The sequence below is a fragment of the Carettochelys insculpta genome, chromosome 4 (assembly GCF_033958435.1).
Source record: "Carettochelys insculpta isolate YL-2023 chromosome 4, ASM3395843v1, whole genome shotgun sequence".
NCBI lineage: Eukaryota > Metazoa > Chordata > Testudines > Carettochelyidae > Carettochelys > Carettochelys insculpta.
In genome coordinates, this window is record NC_134140.1 from 111,157,807 (window position 1) to 111,174,800 (window position 16,994).

At 43.0% G+C, this 16,994-nt stretch overlaps 1 protein-coding gene and 1 non-coding gene across 4 annotated transcripts in view; one reads left to right on the forward strand and one right to left on the reverse strand.

The window, feature by feature from the left end:
* Positions 1-347, forward strand: part of PPA2 (inorganic pyrophosphatase 2) — a 64,077-nt gene extending 63,730 nt beyond the window's left edge. For all 3 annotated transcript variants that reach the window (XM_074993486.1, XM_074993488.1, XM_074993487.1), the window contains one exon: positions 157-347. In XM_074993486.1, coding sequence (XP_074849587.1) covers positions 157-185 — 29 coding nt within the window. In that variant the 3' untranslated portion in view covers positions 186-347. The remainder of the gene's footprint in view (positions 1-156) is intronic.
* A 14,007-nt stretch (positions 348-14,354) lies between these two features.
* Positions 14,355-14,465, reverse strand: LOC142012943 (U5 spliceosomal RNA). Its single transcript, XR_012645506.1, has one exon. It is a non-coding gene; the product is annotated as a U5 spliceosomal RNA (small nuclear RNA).
* Between the last annotated feature and the right edge of the window lie 2,529 nt (positions 14,466-16,994).

Below are 16,994 nucleotides of genomic sequence, written 5' to 3' on the forward strand. Positions count from 1 at the left end.
ATGTGTTGGTGATATGGTCAAGGAACTGCATGTGTCTGTGTTTGGGAGAGAACATAGGAGAGAAATTGACAGGCAGTGTCCTGCATTTTTAAGTGTTTGCATTTGGTTATCCATGCAGAATTAATACCTTTCTTGATATGTATTTTTTTGTTTTAGTTGATATGTGGCACTTCCTTAACAAGTGATCATTGGATTGTACTGAAGTCACATCATCAGATCTTATATCATCCCTTTTTTTTCCCGAGATTTGAAGACAGGCAGTCGAATGTGCTAATTGCTGGGTTCCTGTTGAAGCAACATTTCAAGTAGTGTAAATGCTCTATCATGTAAATAAAGTGACATTTTTAAATTGCTTCCTTTCTGTGTATTTCTTTGTGTGGCTTTTTGTTTGTTTCTAATCTTGAAAACTCTCTGGTTCCTACTGTCCATCCAACCTGTACTAGAAAAGGTAGGGGACAAAGGTGTCTCCATTATACATTTACATCTTCCATATATAGAGATTGATTTGTGTGGCTGGTATTACAGCTGAATATGAAAACAGCCCTCAGACTGGTAAGACATAAGCCAGCTGCTTGTGACCTTCAAGTGACTGCTCCGAAAACCACAGGTCACAGGGAAGTAAGGATGTCCTGACCATGACCCTTTTAAATGGACAGTATCCCTTATAAAAAGCAGACAGAAATAAGAATACTTTGAATTTAATTAGGATGCACATATTCCATAATGAAGTGCAGCAAGCATGCATCAGAGAGACAAGCTTTTATATCACGCACTTCGTCAGGTCACACAGAGCTCTGTGTGACTTGAAAGTTTGCCTCTCTCCAATAAAAGTTATTACCTCTGTGATGGACCCCTCCCATGCTTTATGGCAAGTGGGCTATGAATATAAATATTCCTAACTCAAAGATGCTTCGGACAAAATATGTCTTGTAACCGGTCATATTCAATGGTTTAAGCTGCTAGATCTGCAAATCCTATTTTTTGTGCGTGTATCATTTTTGTAGTGGAAGTTATAAGTACTGTCTACATATTTGTGTTTAAAATGTTCATCTCTGGGAAGACAAAAGCAGTAGGTATGGCTTCCCTATTGTGAGAGCATGGCTTGTCAGGGGCTAGCAGTACTTAGCTGACAAAAGGTCTTATTGTGGGTCTATTTACATCTGAAGAACTTTGCTGTCTACGTTCAGACCAGCGAATATTCAGTGGCTGATTGACTAAGACAGACAGGGACGGGTGACTCGTGATGCTCTCCATCTAAGGATATACTTTTACACAAAGAGAACACTGGATTTCCTTCCAAAGGGAAAAGGTATAAAGAGGGCCCTGGGATTCGTCCATTTTTTGTCTCCAGCCTGCCTTGGAAATTGCCTGACGCACCCTAAGGAGAAACAGAAGTATTTACAGTTTCCTGGAGACCCAAATCAGGGTAAGATCATTCCTGACTTCAAGTTTTCATCTGAAATAAAGGCAGATGTTCAGGGTAAAAACTCACAAGGGTAGAATTAGCTATATGTTTTCTTCTTTTGTTTGTTTTGGTAACTAACTTTGATCTGCCTGTTTTTTATTTATAACCACTTAATCCTACTGTTTTGCTTAATAAAAACTCTTTTGTTTACAATCAAGCCCAATTAAATTATTACCTAGAGAAGGCTACCACTATGCATATTTTCCTTTTAGTGGTAAAGAGGGCTTACCTAATGAGCCTTCCCTATACAAATCTTTTGTACAGAAAGTGACAGATTTATTTGGGCGTTTGATTCCTTCTGGGGCTTGATTTCCTGGGTGCCTTGCCTTAGAACTGCATCTACCCAGAGATGTGGTTAAGCACTGTCTGCATTGCTTTGTAGGGGGTAAGTAACTCCAGCTCTGTGCCTTTGGTGGGAGAGACCAGAAGATCTGGCTCATCAGGACCAGTTGAACCCCGAGCAAGAAGGCCTGTCCTTCTAATATCTTGGAACTGATACAAGCATGATTACATGGTAAAACAAACCAAGCAATCCTGTAGCACCTTAAAGATTAAAAAATTTATTTATTAGGTAACAAGCTTTCATGGGAAAGACCCACTTCACATTCTGGAGCAGAACTGAGAACTAGGACTCAGCTAAAAATAAAAATTAAAAACTAAGGAGTTGGGAGAGGAAGGGGGGGAGGAGAGAGAAACCTCTGGGAAGTGTAAATTAAGTGGGATGTCTGCCATCCCTGTGAATATTAAAGGTGGGGAAATTGTTCTAGGAAGGCAACAGGACATTCTGTGTGGTAGGACTCTCCCCATAGATAACAGCTTAGCACCAGCTATGTTCTGACCCAGGTTCAGTACAGGGTCATTATGACAACATGAGGGATAATGTTGTTTTGATGGTACCATTATCTGCAAGGTAATGAGTAGGATCTAGTTACATTAGGGGGTGTCAACTTGTTACAATTAAGGGGTTGCACTTGGGATATGTAATGGACATGTAACACGTTTATACCTGTGTATAAAAGTGTGCATAGTAGGCTGTGATGAGCAACCTAGGGGATGATGAAGCCCCTTGCCATTAATTGGGTCATGTCCCTTGTCAAGACACATGTACGTATTAATGTAAAACTGCTGGCATCCAAGTGGGGACACCCAGGGTACTAAAGCCCATATGTCAGGAACAATAAACCTGATTCCAGTTCCTTTGTCCCTTGTTGGATCTGTGGTTATTGGGGGCCCTCAGAAGTCTGCGGTGTGGGCCAACTGATCAGAGCCAGCACTGGCATTTGGAGGGGGCAAATACACACATGGCCAAAGGATATCGACACAACAGGGAGCAGAACAGACGTCTGAACACCACACCAGTAACAGCGTATTGCTACACATACATCAGATGTAATTTTACAAAAATATTTGAGTCACAAAAAGGAAAAGACAGAGTGTAAATAAATAGAAAGACCTTAGTTGAAGGATGGGTAATAGAGTACCCATGGCCTACCTATCAAAAGTGGATCCCATAATCAGTATAAACAGAAGTTGTCAAAACTCTGTTCTTCTAGCCTTCAGTAGGAACTTCAGAAGCCTTTTACTAGTAATAAGATTCCTCACTAGATGAGCCAGAAGACTAGATCAGAACAGTGTTTCCCAAATGGTGTTCTGTGGAACCCTGGGGTTCCAAGAAGTGTAAATAAGGGTTCTGTGAGAAAATTTCATTGTGGCTCTGGAGCTGCATGTGGCTCTTTAAGGAGTCATTTGTGGGTCCAGATGCTGCTGCCGCTGAGTACTCTGTGGCTCCCTGCCCTGCTGTTGCTGAAACAATAGAACTAAATTGGGTTGGTTTAAGGGCTGGCAGGGCAGTGAATCTGGTCATTAAACCAACTGAATGTAGTTTCATTATTTCAGTGGCAGCAGGACAGGGAGCCCTTCACTCGCCTCACTTGTCCTGCTTGCTTCATTGTTTTCTGTCCTTTTGCTGCGGAGAGGGGCCAGCTGAGGGGATGGAGAAGGAGGGGGCCGAAGCCCCTGCACGCCCCCAGAGTCCCCTGTGGAGTCAGAGAGCCTGAGGCCTGTTGCAGAGGAACAGGCAGATGGAGGGGAGAAGCCAGAGGATGTGGGGGGGTGACAGTCCCCGTGAGAACCCAGTGGTGGAGGAAACCATGACTGCAAAGGCGGAGCCTCCTTCCCTGGCCACTGAGAGAACAAGCCCTGAGGCAGAGGTGGGAGCCACCCAAAAGGCATCTACCAGCACCAGCTTCACGGAGCGTGAGGCTGAGGAGCTGCCTGAGCTGCAGGTGGGGGAAATGCTAAGCCTGCAGGAGAGCTGGGAGGGGCGGCCACGTCTGCCCCTGCTGGAGCCATGCAGCCCCTCTGAGGAGGAGGAAGAGGAGAAGGAGAAGGTGGGCGGCGGGGGAGTGGTGGCTGTGAAGCAGCAGTGCACGGAGCTGACTGAGGAGTACCACCTCCTACTGGCCAAGCGTACACGCCAGTACAACAGGCACCTGTAGTTCAAGCTGTATGAGATCTTCTGCAAGAAGGGCGAGGAGCCGCCCCACGTGTAGCTGGAGGAGCTTGTCATCTGAGACGGGTTAATCCTGGGGGATTGGGGGGTGGGTTTGGGGCTGAGAGGGGTTAAGCCTGGACATGGGGGGGTTGGGTCAAGGAGGGGTAGAGCCTGGGAATGGGGTTCCACAAAATTATTTCAAGTTTAAAAGGGTTCTGTGGCCAAATAAAATTGGGAGACACTGGATTAAAGTATTTGTGATTTAAACTATTGGGGAAGGGAATGAAGAGATTGTGTAAGAAGCTAGAATAATGTTGGACTGCTGCACAAGTACAATTCTCTGAACTGATCAATGCTGTGGCAAATGTTATTTAAAATGTTTCATGCGCACAGAACAATAGGGTATTGTCTTCATATAGCTCAGTGGTTTGAGCTCTGGGCTGCTAAATCCCGTGTTGTGAGCTCAGTCCTTAACAGCACCACTGAGGGGTCCAGGGCAAATAGATTTGAAAAAAATAAATAATCTGCTAGGGATGGTGCTCAGGCCTGCCAAGAGAGCAGGGGACTGGACTCAATGACCTCCCACAGTCCCTTCCAGCTCTGAGACATGTATCTCTGTTTATTATTATAATATTATTACTGCTTTTAGCATGTTTGTATAGGTTTTAGAAGTGTTTTTTCCTCCAGTGGGATAAAAAGACATGCAGTAAATTTTAGCATGAAGGTTAAATGCTCCTAATAAAATTTTGTTTCAGAAGTGAGCAGAAAAAAAAAAAAGATTTAAAAAGTTGTAGAGAGAACATCTGCCTGTGAGAGGTGCAAGATGGTGGGAGATTCAGGAGAAGATCTGCAGATCTCTCTACAGATTTACTGTCTCTGAACAGTTTTTCTAGTCAAACCTTCATATTTCAGTAAGGGGCTTGAATGCTGTATTTAAAACTTAATTCATTATGGTAGGAAGCTTAGCTCCAATTCAGCAGCAGTCACTGCTCTGTAGCCGTTACGTGCAAAACCTGTTGGCAGCAAGCATGAAACCCAGAAGTAGAATACTTTCTGGGAAGAAGTCTTTAATACATGTGTATTGTGCAAGCTCTAATAAACTTCTGTAGGAGGTAATCTGTTGTAGATGTCATAGAATCCTGGGGTTGGAAGAGACCTCAGGAGGTCATTGAGTCCAGCCCCAATTTCTTCAAATAAAACTTTTCAGAAAAACACCACTGTTTTAGGCATAAGAGACTGGCGATGTAGGGCGATTTAGCCGGCGGAGGTGTGTCCATACGGTCTCTGCAGTGCCAGCACCCCCTTCTACCGATTCTGAACTCTCGCGGGGCTATGATAATGAGCTTTGTGAGTATGCAAATGAGTCCTGAGAAGCTCATTTTGCATAGCTCTGCTGGCAGTGGCACTGGGTAGAGGGCTGTGTAGACGTAGCCCTTGTGTACTATGATTCTATGATTAAGGTAGTTAGCTAGCACATGTTGAAGGGACTAGTCACATTAAGTGGCTCTTCAAGAGACACATGGGAGATGTTCATCTATGCTGAATGGAATTTCCTGTGGACATTCCAAATGAAGTATAGTTAATAGCCCAAATGCGATCAGAGAAAGCGTTTCAGAGTTGGGGTGGTGGTGTCTGGAGCGGGAGAACGGTGCCAAAATACAAGTTTGCCCAGGGTTCCATTTGCACTAAAGCTGTCTCTGTTTTTACATAAATAAGGCAGCAGCAGCTGTTGTGAATAGTTTCTAATCTCATGACATGAAACCCAAGCCTCAATACCACATGTGAAAAACAGGGTCTGAGTTTTACTTGAGTGGAAATAGGACTCTAATAAAAACATCACTTTCTTTAAAGTATGAAAATAATAGGATTGTGAAAATGATATGCTATCATCTCCTTTAGGATGCTATTTTCACTGCCGTTCCAAGCAGTAGACAGCCTTTAAAAAAACCTACATAATCTCATTCTGACATGGATTTGGGAAGATTGTTTGGTGGTGGTACATGCAGGGAGCAGAATGCAGCTTTTAATTTTCCTGCATGTGGGATGGCCTATCCTAAGGGGCTTATGCTGAGCTGTGCTCTGTCGCTTGGAAGCTACCACATGCAGCCATCCTAAATTCATGCAAGTGCTATTCCTTACTTCTCTCCTGCTTTCTCGAGTCAGTATCTTTGGAATATGTGTAATTTTGCAGTGTTTCATAAGAAAGAGACACTGTATTACAGGACAAAAGTCTGTTCTTTTTACCAATGAGTTTAAAATGATTTGTTACCATATGTAACTTCAGCCCAGCCCAGGAAGAGGTAAGAAGGCAGAGACCTAGATACTAAAGGGATGAAAAAATAATTGGAAGAAAAGTAGAAAGGTTGGAAAATGGGCAGATGGGGAAACTGAATCAAATGTAAAATTGGAGACATCAAATCATAAACTAGGGATTTTTTTAGCAGCTTCCCCAAATAATACAGCAACAGACAGACGTTAGTTATCTCATTGCTAGAGATTGCAAGGTGACATGATTTCCAAGGAAGATGAGAGTTTAGAGATGTGGGTTGAAATCCTATATTATTGACTTCAGTGGGGGCAGGGTTTCATTCTTGGCTATCAAGGGGACAGGAAGACAATCACATAATTTGGGTTTATACATGGGGGGGGAATTGACTTTCTGAATGGTTTTAATGATTAGTTGAGTTTGAGACATTCTTTAATTTGATGTCTGGACTTGGGCTTTTTTTCTGTCATGTAATTCATATATTAACATAATTTCATATAGATAGGCTTATTGGTTTATTTGCATACAATCCTTGTTTTCACATAGCTTGCCTTTCTAAACTGCAGAAACTGGTGTGGCACAGTGTTGTCCTATTGAAACTGCAGAGTCTGTACATAGAACAAGAATGATTGAATATGAAAAACTGCCTGCCAGCTCATCCCAGTTGAGTGTCAGTTCTGAGACTTAGTGATTACTTAAATGTCAACATTAACTTTCAGTGCTGGTCACGGTATCAGAAACACTCCGATATGCTGGGAATGTGGGCAGAGTTTAGGTGAAGTGCCACATCTTCTCTCTCTCTCTCTCTCTCTCTCTCATCTGATCTGATCTGACAGCCATCCCATAACTGAACACAGTCATTCAGCAACAATCAATTGTTGAAACTTTTTTTGCAGCTCCAAGGACTAAAAATTAATTTTAAAAATATGAAAGCAGGAAATGGTGAAACAACTATTCAGTGCATGAAATATCTCAGTGACTGGTAGATCACCCACCAGGTTACTAAAACCCATCAACTTTTCCCCTTAAGGTGTCTTAACAGGATCTTTAGATTTTCTATATACGTCACCAAATTCAGTGCTTGTCTGTTTTCTTTGACAGGAATTCTTAACTGTAACACTATTTGCAAGTCCCGGACAATAATACACAGCAAATTCATTTGTCCAATTGCATTCCTTGTCCAGGACTGCTGAAATATTCATGTTGTTCGAGCTTTCCTTAGAATTGAGAAGTCTGTTTACCAATAGAAAAAAATCTGTTCTGAAGTGAAGTTCCTAATTTGGGTATGTCTGCCTTTACAGGAAGATTCATGCACTGGTTGGGGGCACAAGGACACCTGGGGACAGGAGGAGATGTGTCTGACTGAATTAGAGAAGCAAGAGGTCAGGCAGGATCTGCCTGGTGGAGTCCCTCCCTGTCAAAAAATACTTCTGTTACCCACACCCAACAACCCGCCAAATTCATGTCCAAGCTCCTTCCCAGCCATTACTTCCCTGTGCCTCAGCTCCTCCATTACCATCGACTCCCTCAATCCATTGCATTGCTTTCGAGGAATGTAGGAAATATGCTCCTGTGTTGCAGTTTAAATGAGTTATTACTCCGAGATATATATTAATATGAACAGTAAGGAATCTATTTGTCAAAGGAACATTTTCTGATTTTTTTTATTGTGTGTAATGTTACAAACATATCTGCTGATGGGGATTTTGAAATGAATTGCCAAAGTAATTGCAACAAACAATTTTATTGTCATATTTACAAATAAAATATGCAGTATTTTGTCAAACTGTCAAATGTGGTATGCAGAATTTCTTTTTTGTGCCAAGAATTTTTAATATTTTTGGGGCCTAGAATTTCCCCAGAGTACTTTTTCTCAATGTATCATTTTAGTCTTTATGATACAATTAAGCAGTTGTCAATATATTCATGCATTCTTAGAATCAAATCATATACTAGAATCACAGAATTCTAGGTCTGGAAGGGACCTCAGGAGGTCATGTCCAGCCCCCTGCCTCAAGCAGCATCAACCCCAACTAAATCATCCCAGCCATGACTATGTCAAGCTGGGACTTAAAAACCTCTAGGGATAGAGATTCTATTACCTCTCTCAATAACGCAGTCCAGTCCTTCACCACCCTCCTGGTGAAATGTTTTTTCATAATCTCCAACCTACACCTCTCTCGCTCTAACTTCAGACCATTGCTCCTTTATCTGTCATCTGTCAACACTGAGAACAGTCTCTCTTCATCCTCTTCAGAGCGCCGTTTCAGGAAGTTGAAGGTGGCTATCAAATCTTGCCCAAGGCACTTCTGTACTTCTGCTTGCATGCCAGTGATACCAAGATCTTTCTTATTTTTCATGGTGCTCAATATTTCTGCACCAGACACTGATTTGGTTTTATCATATGGCATAGTTCTCTTGAACCCTCTTCAGTAACCTTTAAAGTAATTTCTCTACTGTTTTCTTTGGTTGGTGTTTCCACTTTTACCTTCAAAGAATATGATTTCAACACTGTCTTCAGTTTTCTTATTGTGGGTTTGTGATGGTCTGTGTATTTCTTTTTCACCCTTCTCTGTTTCAAGATTGGGATAAAGGTCATCTTCCAACCCTGGATGCTATTATTAAGTAAATACTAACCAAGTTCTTGACACTAATCTGGCCCATCATATAGTAGTCCCTGTTCCAAAGAGCATACAGTACAACATGGAATAAAGTAATTAAAGAACTTTTAATGTACTGCTGAATACTAAGGTACAATACAGCAAGGACCTACTTGAAAAAGAATATCTTCCTTTTGTTTGCTCCATGTTCTTGCATTTTCATAGCACTGTCCGTTTGGACTAAATATCATATTTTGCTTTTTCTCCTGGAAAGTGAAGTCCTGTATTCCCAAGCGTGATAAAGTGTACTATTCAGCTTGGGGAGATATTTTTTCCCACTGGGCTAAAAGCTGATAATTGCATCCTTATACCAGCTGCGTCCTACAGCTTCCCTGAAAGAGGACATCAGTTCTTTTCTGTTGTGTAGCCAGATTGTGATGTGACTTATTGTCCTCTGGGAATTAAGTTGCTATCACTTCCATCATTTTTGTTAACCCCTGAAGCTTGGTAATCAGAATTTACTGACATGCTCTGTTTATGTGAAACACACACAATTGTCAGGGAGCTATCAACCTAGGGCTGGTGCCAAGGGAATGAGGTTAAAATTGTTCACCATGGAAGGCACTGTACATTAACCTGCTCATGTGGTGTGTTAGCTCTGAAAATGAATGCACAGTGAGGAGACAAAGGTTGGAGGGAAGAGAAGGAAGGAGAGCAGCACACCAGTTTTGTCATTGTTTGCTCTTAATCTGTCATGTAGATAAACATGTGAAAGTGCTGCCTTAGGAATTACTGAAACATGCTAGATCACTGTTGGCAAATGTGATGAAAGCTATTCTGCATGCAATACTCCTACAGTGCTGATTCACTTCAGTTGCTGATTTTTCCATTTACCAGAAATTCCGGTGAACTAGTCAGCGCTTAGTTTTGGCTTTATCCAAGCTGATGACATTCTTACATATAAAGTGTGGTGTTTGGCCACATGCTTAGAGGTTAACATGTTCTGTGGCAGCTGCCTCCGAATGTTTACATTAAAGAGCTCAAAGCCAAGTTAAACTGCAGGAGGTTTTGTTTGCAACTTTATTAACTGGATTACACTGTTAGCAACAGAACTAACTGTGACAACTGAATGACTTCTTACCTTGTTCACTTTCAAAATAGGTTCAGGCAAAGTGATCCTTATTCCAAGATTTGTTTTAATTACTAGTGGAACTGATAGTGCAGTTAAATAGAGTGTGAATAACATGGAAAGCTCCAACTGGCCCTCAAGTTTGCAAGGAAAAAAAGAAAGCTAGGTGAAATATTTACCCCTTTTGTTCTGTGCTCCTGCTAGCTAGAAAATGTGTATTTTCTTCATTTGACATTATTGCTATATGTTACTAAGAGTCAACTTCATAGTGCTTCACTGAGGTAGATTAAATATAAGGGCAAACTGAAGCATGGAGAATTTAAATCCCTTACTTTGGGTCACAATTAGGGCCGTCCCTAGAAATATGCCAAGTACACAGCTGTGTAGGGCACCACTTTACCCCCAAATAAGTAGTGCCCTAGGCTGCACCTGTGTGTGCCTACCACACCTGGAGAGCAGCGCTGCCTCGAGCAACCCCAGTCCTCTGGACTCTGCTCCATTTCCTGACCTTGTGGCCCCTCTGGTCCACCTTCTGGCCCTACAGCCCAATCTCCCCTGCCCACTCCATTCCTGGCTGTGCAGTCCAATCCCCTAGTCCCTCAGCCTCCTGCTCCATCTCCCAGCCCCAGTAGCAGAATGCCCCCATCCCCACCCTCTGTCCACCTCTGGCTCCAGTAGCTCCAATCCCTGGGCACCCTGTTCTGCATTCCAGCTGCAGCTCTCGGGTGCACTGCTCTCCTTTCCCTGTATTGCCTCCCTGCCCTGTTCCTGCTCCTTCAGCCCTGAGCACCACCACTCACTGTGGAGTTGCTGCCCAGGTCCTCAGTGTCGGGGATCAAGGGGGGATGCAGGTGCTTGGGATGTTGTAGGGCACCCAAAGTCATTAGGACGGCCCCGGTCACAAAACAAGTCAAGATCGGAGCTGGGAATAGAAGGAGCCCCAGTTCTTGTTCCTCTGCACAAAGCACTAGCCAGTGTCGCTTCTGTTTCCCTGGTCGGTGGTGGAAGGGAACCTCAGGCTAGGTCTCCAGTACAAACTCCTGATGCAGCCCCGCTGCAGATGGTCAACAAGAGAAACTCACTGACTTCCCTTGCTCCTCGCAGCTCTGAGGAGTCTTCGGCAGCAACCTCAACTTTCAATTTAGTGCATCCCTCCTAGACATGCTAAATTGAACCTCAGAAGATGGACCTCTGGAATGTCATAAGAACAAAAGAACGGCCATACTGGGTCAGACCAAAGGTCCATCCAGCCCAGTATCCTGTCTGCCGACAGTGGCCAGTGCCAGGTGCCCCAGAGGAGGTGAACTGAAGACAATGATCAAGCGATTTGTCTCCTGCCATCGGTCTCCAGCATTTGACTAAAGGCTAGGGGCACCATACTTTACCCTTGGCTAATAGCCATTTATGGACCTAACCTCCAAAAATTTATCAAGCTCTTTTTTAAACTCTGTTAGAGTGCTGGCCTTCACAGCCTCCTCTGGCAAGGAGTTCCACAGGTTGACTGTGCGCTGTGTGAAGAAAAATTTTCTTTTATTAGTTGTGAACCTGCTACCCATTAATTTCATTTGGTATCCTCTAGTTCTTATATTATGGGAACAAGTAAATAACTTTCCAATATTTACTTTCTCCACACCATTCATGATTTTATATACCTCTATCATATCGTCCCTCAATCTCCTCTTTTCTAGACTGAAAAGTCCCAGTCTCTCTAGCCTCTCCTCATATGGGACCCTTTCCAAACCCTTAATCATTTTAGTTGCCCTTTTCTGAATTTTTTCAAATGCCAGTATATCTTTTTTGAGGTGAGGAGACCACATCTGCACACAGTACTCGAGATGTGGGCGTACCATAGTTTTATATAGGGGAAGTATGATATTCTTCGTCTTATTCTCTATCCCTTTTTTAATTATTCCTAACATCCTATTTGCTTTACTGACTGCCGCTGCACACTGCGTGGATGTTTTCAGAGAACTATCCACTATAATTCCAAGATCCCTTTCCTGATCTGTTGTATCTAAATTTGCCGCCATCACATTGTATGTATAAGTGGGGTTATTTTTCCCAATGTCAATCTTCACATAAGTATAGACGTAATTATAGCATGAGACTAATGACTTAACCATAAACCATTTGTTTGTTGCCCCACCCTGAACCTGGGCCAGAGCCTAGTGTCGTTAGACTGAATTGTTTGTTGGCCCCCACAGAGCTGGACTCGAGCACCGTCCCAAGCCCCAGGACTAAGCTGGTGGTTGACACCGCCATTGACATCTTCTGGTCTGGGAAGAATGGCCTTGTATGCAGGTTTCAACACTGTTCAGTGGTCCTAAAGATTCAGGCATCATCAGGCAACCCTTCTCTGACCTCCCCACATTAATGTCAATGAAATGGCTCTGGGGAACACTGATACCTGCAAGACCATAGAAAAGTAGCCCTTTTGTTTGATGTACGCTGCTGCAAGGTGGTCTGGGGCCAAAATTAGGATGTGCCATTTCAGTTATCGCCTTGCATAGTTAGAGAATCATGTTGCCTTGAAGCCATCAAGTATTCCCTGCACAGTATTTAGAACCTCACAGTCCTTTGCAGAAGGCGGAGATTAATGGTCTTGCACATATACATAACTGCAATTCCCCTCATGGATTTTCCAACTTCAAACTGGTTTGCTTCTGACCAGTAGCTGTCTGAAGTTTCCGTTTTCTACACAGTGATTATTATTCACCTTTCAACATTGAGGGCTTCTCTCTTCCGGTGTTCTTGTGTCACCAAGCAGGTGAATTTGTGCATCTGAAAGATTTGCAGCCAGTGCTCATCATCCTACACGCACACTGTGGTTTGAGCCCACCACTTAGTGCTTGTTTCCTGTGCTCCGTGCTACTGGTTCACCACAAGCAGCTGCTCTGTGAATGCCAGCAGCAATCCTGAATGATGTCTTTCCATGGCACACAGCAGGGCACACACCAAAGATTCATTTTCTGTTTTGCAGCTCATTCAATACTAGAATCAGCCATGTTGTGTTCCTATCATCCACCACTGACTGGGTAGCAGTTCAAGATCCATGCTTTCGGGCAAAGATGTTTCATGTGGTTTACAGGGGCAGTTTGAAAATGGTGCAAAATGAAGTTGAAACTTCATGGAATGACGGGATGGACAGAACTGCACCAGGGGACAGTCAGAACAGCCCAAAGGCTTTTAGCAAATTAATTTATTGTGTGTTACTGTTTTAAAAGAACCCCTTTCTAAAAATTAAACCAAGGTTTGAAAGTGGTGCAAGTAAGAGACGGCGAAAGCAACAGAGTGAAGCAGCAGTTAAGAGTTTAACACCAATATCTTGCTTCCCCTTAGTTGGAGTAGCTGAGCTGCAAGCAAAGAAACCAAGCAAGCCTCTTCCACTGCTCAGTCTTGGAACATAGGCCATTGACAGCCATTTGCCAGCATCCCCAAAGACCTGAAGGCAGCTGAGCTGCAGCCTTCTCTTTCGTTTATCCAACAGCAAGACCTTGCTCCTCATCCTTTCTGGCCAATGCACTAGTGGGGATGGGGAGGGAGGAGGTGGAAGAGTGAAAAAGGAGCAACAAAATTCATCACACTCCCTTCCTCCTGTGCGCGTGCACACACGCACCATGGCACCATCTTCCCAGGAATTGGAGGCAGCAGCCGGACAGCTCATTGACAGCTTTGCCTCTAAATTTAGAGGTCGGACTCTTTCTCTTCAACATTAAGACTGCTCCATATGTCAGAGAAATTTCTGAGAGATAACTTCACGCTCTCACAGCTGGTTCTTCAGTGGGTCGTTGAAGTGCTTAACATTCGGTCCCTAGGTGTGTCTATTGCCCTCTTTGTTCCTTACTATACTCAGGTACATAGTGGCTGTAATAACATTTACCTCACAATGGTGTGAGAGAAATCCCTATGAAAGAGAGTGTAGACTGCGATATCATTTCCTATGGCAGGCCTGATACAATATTCTGCCATTCAGCATGGGCCGCATTCAGCAAAGGTCGACAAAATAGGAACAGGTAATGATAAGCAAGGTTGGTAATTACTTATATTCATTACCTGACTTGTCAGAAGTGTCCTTTTCTATGACTTGCCAGTTTGGGGGTGTCTATTTTCCAGATGTCAAATAAGCACTCTTTGTTTTACTTCTAAGCTGGACAGATACCAGCTTCATCAGACTTATGCTTCTCCTGAGCCTCTTAAATGCAGCCAATTGGTTCCACCCTTGTATGTGAGGTTTTCCTGGATTGCTCCGGTGAAGTCTGGACTGCAGGGGTATGATTCATAGAGCTCATCACTGAGCTCTTAACGTTCTCATGTGGACCATGCTGGTGCCCATGCTGGCCAAGTCTGAGCAGGGGTGTTAGACATCAAAACTCTAGTACAGGGGTCAACAACCCCCAGGATGGGCCAAGAGTGGCACACGAGCTGATTTTCATCAACATAAATGTTCCTCTCCATGGAAATCTTTAGTAAAAGGCAAAAGATTTATATGATCTGAAGAGAAACCACATGCAAGGCAGGAGCTCAGCCCCACCCCTCGTCCCCTATGCAGTCAGGAGGTTGTTGCAGGCCGTGCCACCTGTGGATTAACAGAAGACCAGGTAATGCTACCAACCGCCACCTAAATGGTAAAGTTCTGCATCTTTATTTATTAATGAAGCTGTTGTAAGTAAGACTATTGGTGACCATTAAAGAAATTACCAGCACTTGGCCCATACCTAGAGGTCAAAAGGTCAAATTTTGGCCCTCTGCCTTGGAAAGCTTGCTGACTTCCTGCTCTAGTGTGCTCTGCAGATGTCTTCTGGCATGCACTTGGGCTGCACAGACAAACCCAAAAATACATGGGAAGTTGGCAGGTCCACTGACACTATTTGGAGGGCTGGACTGGATCCAATCTGCTGGCCTTGCATTTGGCACCCCCAGCACAGATTGTAAATGGAAATTAGTTACGTCATGTCGTCTATTTCTTACAAGAATTGTTTGTATATGTATGTAGCTCAGTAGTCGGTGTTTTGTGCAGCAGCCACGCTACTTTTCCAATGTGGTCTGGACAACAGAGCAGTCACTCAGACTGCATTTTTCTCTTTGTTCTATTAAATTGTCTTGTGTCCCCTTCCCTTAGTTTTTAATATAAAAATGATGAAATTCAAAGGCATTTAGCCAGCAGGCTTACCATGTGAAAATGAATTAAGGATGACTTAGAGGAAGTAAAAACAATGAATTACAGCATGTCCCTCTGTTTCACATTACACAACATAAAAACTTATGTGGCTTAAAAAACAAGATCCTATCATTACTCTTAAAAATGTTAAAACTCAGTGGGCCAAATATAAATGGTGTTTCTCAGCTGATTCTCAGTGGAGTTGCATGGGAGGGAAACGACATTTTGTTTTAAAGTACCTACCCTGGGTTTAACTCCAAGTGTAAGCAAGAGAAAAACTAAGAGCAAAGATGGGAAAAGAGTTAACTTACTTAGTCCTTTTTCATAAACCTACCACACAATGAGAAATTTTTCATAGGGCAGCTGCAGAGTGGGGAGAGGGAAGGATACAACAGGGAGTGGGAAGTAGTACCACTCATGTCCCCCCGGGATGACCTAAAAGGATATGAATCAGAAACCTTGCAGTCATCATGACTGCAAGGCTAGTTTCCTGTAAGTGGAGGGGGGCATGGAATTTGGAGAAGGAGAAGTATGGCACAGGCCCAGTACAGCGTCAGTTAAAGTCAAAGACCTATTTTCCTTTTACCTCTGTGGGAACTGGAGCAGGCAAAGAGTTGCTATGTGATGTTGGGCCTGGCCACCATACCCCTCCTCACATAGGACTGAGGGTTGTGGTTTGAGATCTGAAAGCCATTAGTGTTCTGGAGTCTGTGCAAGAGATCTTTTTTTTCTCATCCATCTGGCTGTTACAGCCATCTGCCACTCCTTGATGAGGGAAGGCCATAGAGAGATGGTGGCCTTACAACCTCCTGATGTACCTTGTTCACTATAGCAGATCATTCTAACATGGTGGAGGTTATTTGGTTAGCCAGTCACAGTGTAGCTACCCAGGCCACCCCTCATCAAAACCATGAGTAGGGCTGTATGCATGCAAACCAGCCTGAGCAGATGGCTATCTAACACTGCAGTTCTTTAATTATCTCAAATACTCTCTCCTTTTAAATCAACTACTTTTCCACTGGGGAACTTCTGACTGTTCAGATGTAATGGCTATTCTTCAAATGTTGTGGTCATTAAAAATCTCTAGTCTGAGCAGTCAGGGAAAAAATAAGTCTTTTCACTCAAGGTTCATCACTGATTTCCTGCAACTTTTCAACTGTCACCTGGGTGATGACTTCAAAAGTTTTTAAGTTAAGGGTATAAAAAACGTAAATAATTATATTGTGGATGTATAAGTGCATTGTGGGATTAATAAATTATAGGAGCTACAGTCAATTGCAGTTGGAATTGGATAGATGTTTGGAAATGACCTAGTCAGAGGAGATTTCATCTAAGCAGTACTTTTGCGGGGGACAAGGCGCAGGTGCGGGGGGTGATTAAATGCTATGTACTTTTAAGCATTGCCCAACTGATATTTGTATGACCACCTAAAATGAATGCTTTAATATTTTTGCTTCTGTGTGTCAGCAGGCCAAATTATTTTTTTAAAGCAAGTTTAATGGTGAATTTTGAATTACACAAATTGAGACATTTTAGGAAAGTTTCCATTATAATGTTTCCATTATACTCTCACAATGCTGCAGTTTGATTTATTCGTCATCAAACAATAGAAATTAAATACACTTAGCAGCTAGGGATACTAGGGCAATTTGTGGCCTTTAGTTAACTCTATAAACTGGTTAATCTTGTAGTGAAAACAGCAGAAATGTAGCACTTCTAAAGACTAACAAAATGATTTATTTGGTGATGAGCTATTGTGGGACAGACCCACTTCACCAGACCAATCTCATTTCCAGTACAGACTGACATTTATAAGTACAGAGGCCCCCCCCCAAAAAAAACAATGAAAACTGACAAATCAAATACATAGGACTGAAGGAGG